General features: G+C 37.4%; 2 protein-coding genes across 2 annotated transcripts; both read right to left on the bottom strand.

Moving 5' to 3' along the window:
- Nucleotides 1–4,079: 4,079 nt before the first annotated feature.
- On the bottom strand, nt 4,080–4,721 carry LOC132273185 (uncharacterized). The gene has a single exon (XM_059774203.1). It carries the CDS (start codon nt 4,719–4,721, stop codon nt 4,080–4,082), a length of 642 nt encoding a protein of 213 aa, XP_059630186.1.
- Nucleotides 4,722–7,974: 3,253 nt separating this feature from the next.
- LOC132273184 (putative ubiquitin-conjugating enzyme E2 38) lies at nt 7,975–9,271 on the bottom strand. Its single transcript, XM_059774202.1, has 2 exons — nt 9,166–9,271; nt 7,975–8,978 (listed from the first exon to the last, which is right to left on the bottom strand). Exons 1-2 carry the CDS (start codon nt 9,269–9,271, stop codon nt 7,975–7,977), a joined length of 1,110 nt encoding a protein of 369 aa, XP_059630185.1.
- Between the last annotated feature and the right edge of the window lie 1,963 nt (nt 9,272–11,234).

Raw genomic sequence — 11,234 nt, 5'->3', positions numbered from 1 at the left:
ATTCTATGCCATAGTTGGGATTTATCTGGTGAGGGTGCTTTTGTTGCTGGTAAGGCTGTTTAGCAGTTAGAATTCAGAATGTATTATCGAAAAGTGAGAAGAATCTCTCTTTACCTACATGGCAATATATCACCATTGAAGTGGGCGAACGCGATTGGCAATATTTCAACCTGAGATTGTGTCCGTGTGTAGTGAAATAAATGGAAATTGCTTTATATCATCTTATGTTCGTCTTTTTTTCATTATATATTCATATATTTTTTATTGACTGTTGTACCAATCATGTGCAGCTTCGACTAGGGTGAAACGACGTGGAATTGCAAAAAATGAAAAGAAGCTGCAACTTAAAGATTTTTACGGAGGACCTATTCCAGTTGAAATCAAACCAGAATACATGAAGGTCACTGGGGATAATGCTGGTGTATTTACAGCTGAACTCGGCATCATAGTGCGTGGTAGTGGAAAACTCTTAATTTATGAATCGTGGCTTGATGTTCCAGAAATTGAAAAACTAATTATGTATAATGAAATAAAGGTGAAGTGCCACTACATGGAAAAAAATAGCATTTTGTTTCTTACCATCGTTTTTCTCCTGCACATAAAGCTTTTATAGCTTCTATTTCTACTGCAAGCGAACCTCAACATTTCTCACAGGCTGTACATGAACCCAAATGGAGAGATGCAATGCAAGCCAAAATTCAGGCCCTTGAAGCAAATAACACTTGGACACTCACCTCTCTTCCACCAGGGAAAACACCCATTAGTTGCAAATGGGTTTGGAAATCCTCCAATGGGCCAATTCCTTTTAAGTCTTCACTTCTTAGCTTGGTTGAGGCACAACCTCAAAGTAAATGGTCATGCTGTCAGAGGGAAACAGCACAACCTTGCTGAAATAGCTGTTGGAGCTCCTCCATTGTGTCAACTCTCCTTAAGTCTTCACTCCTTCTTAACTTGATTGAGGCAAGCCTTACCTTAAGTCCTGCTCATATTAGAGTCATGTCAATAAAATAATTGAATGACCTACTGGATGGATTGTTATACATATATCAAGCCACTATACCAGATGGATGATATTTTGTATTTGGAGTATACAGACTTTATATATTTATGTAATGGTGCCATGGTATGAGCTTGAGTTTCAGGACCATGGTTAGGGTGCGTATATTGCCTAGGATGGATAACTGGACATAGGTGTTGTTCCCTGATAGGTCTAGGTACACATGACCACATTATGTGCGATTTACATGGGTTGCGCTTAGTCACAAGCCCAAGACAAGGGACAACCAGCACTTGCAAAGAAAATTGCCCCAAATTACTGTTCTTCGTACCTTGCGGTTGCTCAGAGTCACCAACATCTCTTCTTCAAGTGCAAATTTGATTCCGAGATATAGATGTTTTTCCAACACCTCTGTGGTATCTATGTTGGAGATTACAACTTATATGAGATCACTAATTAGATAGTGTCTATGTGGAAGGATGGTACCAAGGCTCCGGAGGCGTATGTTTTCAAGTTATGTCTCACAGCTTCAGTATATTTCATTTGGGGTGAGAGAAATAGGTGACATGCCATGAACCAAATGGTTTCCACTGCTTCTTTTAAAACACCTTGAACATAGACGTTAAGTGGAATGATCCCTTATATTCATCTATATTGATCTTGCAATGATATTGAAACTTTAGGGTATACGCATAAGCTTCTTCCTACGAGTAATTTGATTACTCACCCTAGTTGTTTGGGTTATTTTAGAGGTAAGGAGACTATGTTCTCGGATGCTCATCATCCTTAGAGGCTTATGAGCAATTTGAAGCATTTTTATATATTGTCATGCAAATGTTTAGTATGCTGTACTTTTGGATGTCATGCAAATGTTTGGATGTTCTATGGTATTTTAAAAGCTAAGCTGGCTTCCTTGATATGTAATGTGTATCTAAGACACTTTTTGATGCATATTTTGTATGTACAACATGAGGCCAAGAGCCATTGGTTTTAAAATTTCACAAGTATGTTGTTAAACTTGTTTTGGATAATTGGGAATGCGTGTATAGCCTCATGGTTGCCTTAAACTTGCTTACTGTTTTCTCGTTCGGCTGTTTTCTCGTTTCTGTTTTGTCATTCGGTAAATTGTTGACTTCTGTTTTGTCGTTCGGCAGTCAGAACGCCTGACCATTCAAGTTGGAACGCTTGACCCTTTCGTCAGAACGTTTGGCCATATAGGTTAGAGCGCCTGACCATTCAAGTTCAAATGCTTAATCCTTTCGTAAGAACATTTGGCCATATAGGTCAGAACGCCAGACCATTTAAGTCCGAACGCTTGAACCTTTTGTCAGAACGTTTGGCCATGTAGGTTCAAATGCCTTGCCATGTAAGTCCGAACGCTTGATCCTTTTGTCAGAGCGCCTGACCATGTAAGTCAGAACACCTGACCATGTGAGTCCGAACGCTTAATCTTTTCATCCGAACACTTGAACCTTTTGTCAAAACGTTTAGCCATATAAGTCAGAATGCCTGACCATGCAAGTCTGAACACTTGATCATTTCGTCAGAGTGCCTAACCATGTAGGTCAGAATGCCTGACCATGTGAGTCAGAACGCTTGATCCTTCCGTCAGAACGTCTGACCATATAGGTCAGAACGACCGACCTTGATAAGTGCCGAACGGGTACTCAGCCTTGATGAGTGCCAAACGAGCCCTCGGTGCTTTGGCATTGGACAAGTGCTCGTCTATGTCTCAGAACCTTTTATTTCTTTCGCTTTGATCACCTTTCGCTTTCTTATTTTGGATCCATTAACGGATCATCTTTTGGTCATCACTGACGCACCGGGTTTATAAAACTTGGGCCGTCACAAATGTGAACCTTCCAAATGTTTCTTCTTTTCAAAAGATATGTATTAACCCAAGTGACCCAAAGCATTCATTCCTTCTGCTTGATGATGTTCCACAGATGCTTCATGATTGCAACCTTATTCTAAGGCCTAAGAGAAGGAATTCCCAGACCATTAGCTCTAATTGGTAAGCAAACAGATGGCCACAAGATTTTTTCTCCATGTTTTTTGAGCTCTGGACCTGTCTAAAGAAATGACCTAAAAATACAAGTCAATTCATTAATAACAGAAACTGGAAGTATGGATTTGAAACTCCAATAAATTTGTGTGCTATGGATGATGGATTTGAGAAGCTAGAGTCTTCCTGCAAAGGATAAAAATTTGCTTGTCCGGTGCCTATTTCTTTCTATGATTTTGTCTATGAGGGCCCTACAGTCTATTGCTTTAAGCATGGTTGAGATAAGGGGGACTCCAAGATATCTGATTGGTAGTGATCCTTTCTCAAACCCAACCAAGTTGAGAATTGCAGCTTCATTCCAACAAGAAAAATGTTACTCTTGTGTTGATTGATTTGGAGTCCAGATAGGCTAGTGAAGATTTCTATGGCATTGAGCAGGATTAGGACAGAGGGAAGGCTTCCATGGCAGAACAACATGACATTATCAGCAAAAACCAAGTGAGTAAGACTCAACTCTCTGCACCTCCAATGGTATTTAAATGTGTTGGTGGTTGTGGCCATGTTTAGAATTGATGAGAACACCTGTATTGTAATTAAAAAAAGGAAGGGAGAAAAAGGGTCCCCTTGTCTAAGTCCCTCAGCACACTTAAAAAATCCATTGAACTCCCCATTGAGGGAAATGGTAAATGAAGGGGAAGTAATGTAAGCCTGCACCCAATTAACAAATGTAAAAAGGAAGCTAAACAATTTTAGGGTGTCCAGAATAAAACTCCATGAGATGGAGTTAAAACCTTTTCTCAAATCAAGCTTTAGAGCACATCTAGAAAAATAAGAACTCTTATGGTACCCATTGAAAAGCTCTTGGGCCATTAAAATACTGTCATCAATACTTCTGCCCTAAACAAAGGCTGCTTGTGATTGACTTACAATAGATGGTAGAACTAGTTTGATCTTGTTGGCTAGTAGCTTTGATATGCATTTATACAATATAGAGCAGCATGAGATTGGTCTGAAATCTTGCATTGAGGAAGGATTTGGAATTTTGGGGACCAAGGAAATATATAAATTGTTGATTTCCTAAAGTAGTTTGCCTAAAGTGAAGAATTGTTGAATAGCTTGAGTAACAGCAGATCCAATGATTGGCCAAGCTTGCTTAAAGAATATAACATTGTATCCATTAGGGCCAGGAGATTTTTCATTGTTCATAGAGAACATGCATTTATGGATTTCTTTAGTGGATGGTATTGCAAGGAGTGAGGGAATGTAATCAGGGTTAATAGCTTGGTTGATGTAGGGTGAGAGGTCTTGAGGGCCAGGATAGTTATGAGATGAGGAACCTAAAGAGCCTTTGAAGTAACTTATTACTTCTTGCTTGATTAGCACTTCAGTGTCAAGTAGATAGCCATTAGAATCCAAGATACTAGTGATCTTGTTCTTGTTGAATCTGGAATTCATGGATTTAAAGAAGTATGAAGTATTAGAATCACCTGCCTTGAGCCATTGAATCCTGGATTTTTGCTTGAATGTTGACTCCTCAGCTTTCTTAAGCTTCTTGTAGGTGCATAAAAGTTCATTTTCCTTCAATCTCATCTGGGTGTTTGTGGGAAGAGAATTTAGGGTTGATTGGCATGCATGGAGATCATTTTTTGCAATCTTCACTTTCTCTGAGATTTCTGAGTAGGAAGTGGCCAACTGTTGCTTGATAGGGTGTTTGAGCATTTTGAGTTTAAAGACAACTTGAAACATTTTATGCCCTGAAACTGGAGTGTCCCATGCAGCCTTCACTATTGCTAAAAAATTCTTATGATTGCTCTAGCAATTAAAGAACCTAAAAGGGGTTTTCCTCTGAGAGTTGGGTGTGCCTAAGGTAATGATGGCTGGGCTGTGATAAAAAATGCCATAGGGGTGGAAATGGCAACTTGAAAGTGGAAAAGTTCTGTGCCATACATCATTGGTTAGCATTCTATCTAATTTTCTTGAAATATTGGCCACCCCCAAGCTTTTATTAGTCTATGAGAAGAGGAGGCCAGTGAATTTGAGATTTTCTAGGTTAGCCTTATGTAAGCATTCTCTAAACTCAATCATAGGTTGAGGACCTTATCAGAGCCCCCAAAATTCTTATGTGGTGACCTAATGATAATGAAGTCCCCAGCCAAGATCCAAGGAGATGTAGATAAAGTGGGTGAAAGACTTAAAATATCACTTCAAAGTGATTTCCTCTCTTCAGCAGCATTGGCTCCATAGATGAATGAGATAAAAAATTTAGTTCTTGAGCTCAGAATGGTGGCTGAACAATGAATCATTTGCCTTGTTTGGTGGATTACAGGCAGGTCAATTGTGTTCTGGTTCCAAAGGATCCATATTCTTCCAACCGGTGAATGGTTGTAGTTGTGGGCTAGGTTCCATGAACTGGCTAAAAACTTGTGAACTAGTTCCACATTATGCAGGCTAATTTTTGTTTCAATGATGGACATTACCTGGACCTTGTTGTCCTTCATGAGAGCTTTGACTTCTCTCTACTTATCAAGGCTATTAAGGCTTCTAATGTTCCAAATGGCTAGTACCATTTAATATTGTTAAAGAATTTGCCACTTAGGAACATTATTCACTTCTTGCTGTTCCCTGAACCCCTATGTTTTTTCTTCATTTTCCTATTGGAGGTAATGGCTGTCTCTTCTTGACTGGATTTTCCATTTTCTTCAGCAAGTGGGTTGGATTCAGAGTCAGGGCCATCATCAAAATTTGACTGTGAGAAGTCTTCTATCCTCAACTACAGGAACTGTATAGGATAACTTAAAGGTTGACAATGGCCCAAGTGGAGCAAGGTCAATAATGAGTTTCTCTTTGCCAGTGAAGTAATGTATAACTATATGATGGTAGTGAAACAGGTGTGCTTTCTAACTGTGAATGATTTGAGAAGGGAACCATTTGCCATTCAGTAAAATTAGGTGAGGGTTTGGCTGGTTGATGAGAATGGCTTCCAAAGGAATGGCATGTCGGGCAGATGTGGGGAATGTTTTGGTATTGAAACCTGAGGTTAATAGTTTTCCTTGACTGCAATTTAAAATTGAGTGGGGTTGGAAAAGTTGAGGTGCTTTCAATTTCAATACAGAGTCTTACAAATCTTGTCTTAAGTCTACCTTCAGTGATGGCATCAACAAAGAGCAGTTTGCTAATGGCACTAGCCACAAAGCTTAGTCCATAGCTGGTCCAGTACTAGTGTAATGGTAGCCCAAAGATCTTAACCCAAATTGGTATAGATAAATAGTGGTTGATCATGTTGAATCAGAGTCCCATTTCTTTAGAATTAATGGTTTGTCAGCAAAGAACCATGGTCCTTCAGCAAGGATATGATCACACTGCTTGGGGGAGGAGAAATGAAATTCAAATAAGCCCTTGGCAGAGCTTGTTACTTTGATTAGCCCCAATTTATGCCAGAGAGATTTGGAGATAGATTGAACCATTCCAAATGGAAGCTTTTTATGAACAAAGAATCCCAGTAGCCTACAATTCATTACTTCAAGACATGCAGCCTCAATCTCAGAAGGGGCAGAAATGGTCTCCTCTAAGTGGTTATGTTGATGGTAGTTCAAGGTCATTTTTAGGGGTGGTTTGGAAACAATGGCAGCCAAGGAGGGATTGTTGGTGTTGAAGGGTGATGTTTGTGAGGTTGACTGTTTTGTTCTTGTGGTTATGGTTGGTTTTGTGGGTGTATTCAAGGTAGGATTGAGGTTTTGAATGAGACTTGTCTTTGATTAGATCTGGTTAATTCCTGCAAGAGAGGTGTTGGTTGGTGGACCACTGTGTAAAGGGGTAGTAAGTCGAGGATATTTTCTTTGGAAGTGGTGAGATTTGGGTGGCTAAAGTTAGGTGTTTGAGAGTCAAACTTGTTCGTAGAGTAGGACCTATGTGATACTAAATGAGGTGAAGTATGGGGAGTGGAGATAAAGTAAGGTAAGGACTTACCTAATTTCAAGGGATTTGAATTTGAATTTGGGATTGTGTTAGAATCTGTAGCAGAGTTGGATTCCTGACCGTTACCTTGGTGGTTCTGGAGGAGGGAGGCGGTGCTGCCTTGTTAGGGAGGAGGATGTTGCAGAGGACTACTTGGAATATCATCATCAGTGTAAGGATCATGGTTGAGCTCAATGATTCTGTCACTTAGTTGGTTGATACGGGCTTTCATGGCTCTTTGGCTGTCCAGTCCTCTTTCAGTAAGCTCCCTCAGCCATTATATTTCCTTAAGCAAATAAGAGTATTTGTAGTTGCTTCTGAATTCAGCAACCTACACTCTGAGTCTTTAAATTTCGTCCACCATGGCTTGGATGTTACTCGGGTCCACACCAGCAAGGACATTGTTATGATCATCAATGAATCGAGACTTGGAATGAGAGTTTGGGAGCAGAGAAGGTTACATGCTTAGACTTTGGGTTTGCTGTGTTAGAAATGAGGGCTTTTAAGTTCTTAGACGATGGATGAGGTTTCTTGTAGCACTCCTCACAACAAATATAATTTTTCAGTGTTTTATGCACCAAATTCAAATACAAATATTTGCATTGTTTGTATCAAGAAAATCACAAGAAACCAACTACAATATTTGATTAATGTGATTAGTAAAGTTTCAAAACGTAAAATGCATGAAAAGATTATCATTCATTAAGATTGACGCTTTCATATATCTTTAGATTCTATAGATCAATTAAGTATTATACTTAGCAATCTAAATAAAGAAAATTTCATTTAAAGCTCCATCACAGAAAATAAAAATGAAGAAGAGAGATTGATGAGTTATTAGTGTAAAAAAAGATATATATATATATATATATATATATATATATATATATATATATATATATATATATATAAGAACTTGAATAAGCTGATTGATGACTCAAGATTCTTGCCTATGCTGAAAATTTGGTGATGATCATAAATTAAATTAAATCCGCGTTCTATTTTCCAGCATTCTTCACTAATTCCAAAAGCTCTTCAATACGCCAATGACCTTGTGAAAAGTCCCATGTTTCAGCTCTTCCTCTAACTTAGGCTTCTTTGAAGCATTCGAAGTTTCCTTCTCCACAATATTAATATTCTCATCTGCCATTCCAAGTTTCTTGTCGAAGGCCTGCCTGAGTTCCGAGTAGAGCTTGTTCGCATTAGTCTCAAAATGACTCGTTACGCGAACCCTAGAAGATGAACTAGAGCACCCATCATCATCATCATCATGTTGGTAGTGACCAACCCTCACAACACCATCTCTGTAGGCTTGAATAGCTCCCAAAATGGCATCCCTACACCGGCCAAAATGTTCGTTGATGAAAACCCTGAAGTGCTTGGGCGGCTTTTGCAATGTGTAAAGCATTGTCTTGCAAGATAGAATGAACACATTTTCCTTATAAGCCAAAGACTTTGCAATCTGGTTTTTGACATCTTTGTTTTTGCAATCTGCATTGACAGGCTCATTGAAGTAGGGTTCCTCATTAAGCACAAGCCCTTGAATGGAAACCAAAACCTGAAGAATTGTGGATGCAGAACTGTCCCACCTTTCTTTCGCATTGCCATTCCAAGTGTTGATGAGGCTCAAGCACACGAACCCCGTTTCGTAGAGGTTCGGGTTCACCCTCAGGCCATGTGCGTGATAATGTACTTTTGGAGGAGAGTGTGGGTAGTTGGAAGGGAAGACAATGTCGAAGAAGAAGAGGCCGTCGTGGTAGGGAGTCCCAGAGGGACCAACTATCACTGCTCGGAGCAGGTTAATCCGGTCCTCGTAGACTCGTACATAAATGGTTTCGGGGAGACCTTTCTCGAGAATTTTCCACTCTTTCATGATCTTCTTGTGGACAGCATTGTCTGGATTGATGAAGGCATCTTTTTCCTTACGGGACTGCTTAGAGCTACTATAGTAATGATCTGAATGGCCGGTGACAATGTCGAATTGTTGGAACTGGATGCTGCTGGTGTCTTTTCTGCTTTCCCCTGAATCAACAAATCAGAGTGAATGTAATTTATAGAGCCCTATTTTTGTTTTGTTTGTTTACAGAGTTATGATAGCCACTCGGAAATGAGGGCTCAACCAGAGTCGAAAGCATTCTGCACCTTGAGAAAGGTACGCTTCAATTGAACAGATGACAAAGTATTAAAAATGTAAGAAAATCTTTCTCACATGCACGACCACCAGTAAGTTCACTAACACCATTGGAAAGCTTTTGGAGAGGACCCACATGGATCCCAATGAATGCATCGGTACGTGCATTCGGATACATATTCATCCCTTTACTTTTGGAGTGGCCATGAAAATTTTGTACCTTTTGATTCAAGAAAAAATTGATAATTGTTTCCTGTTCTGATTATCCCAAAATTATTTTAAAAACTGAAAACCGATGCCTTTATTGGTTCCACATAATCTTGTGTGTTTAGGCATAGGGCCAATCTCAGTGTAAAAAGAATTTTCCATAACAAAGTATATTGAAAACTCTCTTGGTTGTTTTTCATGGCACAAAAGAGTATCCAAGGGAAAAAAAAAATTGTAACTATTGTACTAAACATACAGTATCACTGGCTAATCCATTCAAATCTATGCATATAAGAGTGTATTTTGTGTGTGAGAATTAAAAGAGTGTATTTGTGTGTGGAGATCATCTAAATATACAGGAAATTATTGACAATCAAAATGAAATCACTAATTTAGAATTTTAGAACATACTAAAATAAATTATCAAATAAGCAATAGTTGAGTTTGAAAGTTGGAGTTTTAACGGAGGCACACAAGTGTATGTGTTTCTAAAATAAAATTGAATCATGTATAGAACTTTGATTATACTTTAACTTAAAAAAAATAAAAAAATAAAAATAAAAACTTTGAATATAATAAAGAAAACATTCCAATAACTTTTTCCCTATCGGAGGGCGCTCCAAACCCAAATTCTAACTCTGTTTAGAACTTGAATACAGTTACATATAAAACTACCTACACCCACATTACTCGTATACGCAATCAATATTGGTATAAACACATGCAAGTTCTTGTTTTGATCTTCAAACATTTAGATTAACCTGACATCTAATAAATGAAAGGACATGTATATGGTATACATAATAAATGCTTATTTGAGAGAAATCGAAGATCATACCTAGTTCCATATCTATCTTTTCAGAAAACGAAATCGAAATTAGCTTTCTTTTGTTTTATAGGGAGTTCTATTTTTTGAGACACTTTGAGAGTTGTAACACCTCACCACCAGGGCCGCTGAAGCCTTAAGCGAGGTAGGTGGTTACTTAAGGCCCCATCCAATAAGAAGGCTCATAAATTTTTATTTATTTATATATTATAATTTTTCTAAAATAATTATAGTATTTCCTTTAATTATTAACCTTTAACGTATAGAGAAATTTGACAATTGACCTAAAAGATTTTTATTCTTTATATTTTTTTTGAGGGGTCCCCAAATTTTTTTTCTTTATATATTATAACTTACCTAAATATTTTATTTTCTTATATTATTAAACCTCAACAAATACAGAGTGTGCCCTTGTATTATTATAATTTTTTTTTTTTGCTCTCTCTCACACTTATTACATCAGCATATATAGACACACTAAATATTAAATATATATTTAAGTGAAAATTGGTGAAACTTTCTATATTTTTCTAAGACTCTTGTTAACTTTTATTTTCTCTTTTTTTCTTACTCCTTATCTCACAATCTCACTCTGTAATAAGATTTTGAATACACTAGTATTCTATTAAAGAATTTATTGAAGTATTATACCAAATTATTGAAATCGGTTTCTATTATTCTATAACTTAAATTAGTTTATAGTTTTATTAATTTTTGTTGTCATAAAATTATATATTTTGTTTAAAATTTTTATTTATATTGTTAAATGTCTACTAGAAAGCACATGGCCAATTAATTAACAACGGAACTAGGATTTAGAAAAAATTTAGTGATAGGTTTAAAAATTACAAAACAAATAATTAGCATAATACTGACATAAAGATATGAGTAGATTTAATTAAAAGACCACTTTATTTTTTTCGCCTAAGGCCTCAAATAACATTGAGCACCCCTGGACACCATCCGTGCTCATCGAGAACTCTAGTTTAAGATAACACACACTTTTAATTCACCTAATTAATCAAAATAAAATATATAATGGAAACCAATTAGGCTTCTATCTTGACAAAAAAAGATAATTTTTTCAATAAAAAAAGCCTAATTGGTTTCCAGT

The sequence above is a fragment of the Cornus florida genome, unplaced genomic scaffold (genome assembly GCF_030987335.1).
Source record: "Cornus florida cultivar Cherokee Brave unplaced genomic scaffold, ASM3098733v1 CherokeeBrave_3.0.0_Hap2_Chr09, whole genome shotgun sequence".
Taxonomy (NCBI): Eukaryota; Viridiplantae; Streptophyta; class Magnoliopsida; order Cornales; family Cornaceae; genus Cornus; species Cornus florida.
The sequence above is the reverse complement of the archived record's forward strand: the minus strand, read 5'-3'. Positions and strand labels throughout refer to the sequence as shown.

What these genes read in the sequence shown, in the direction of transcription:
- LOC132273185 (XM_059774203.1), bottom strand. Translation starts at nt 4,721, where the DNA reads ATGCTCAAACACCCTATCAAGCAACAGTTGGCCACTTCCTACTCAGAA.
- LOC132273184 (XM_059774202.1), bottom strand. Translation starts at nt 9,271, where the DNA reads ATGAATATGTATCCGAATGCACGTACCGATGCATTCATTGGGATCCAT. An exon ending in ACTTACTGGTGGTCGTGCAT is followed by an intron (nt 8,979 to 9,165) that starts GTGAGAAAGATT and finishes TTGTTGATTCAG; the next exon opens with GGGAAAGCAGAAAAGACACC.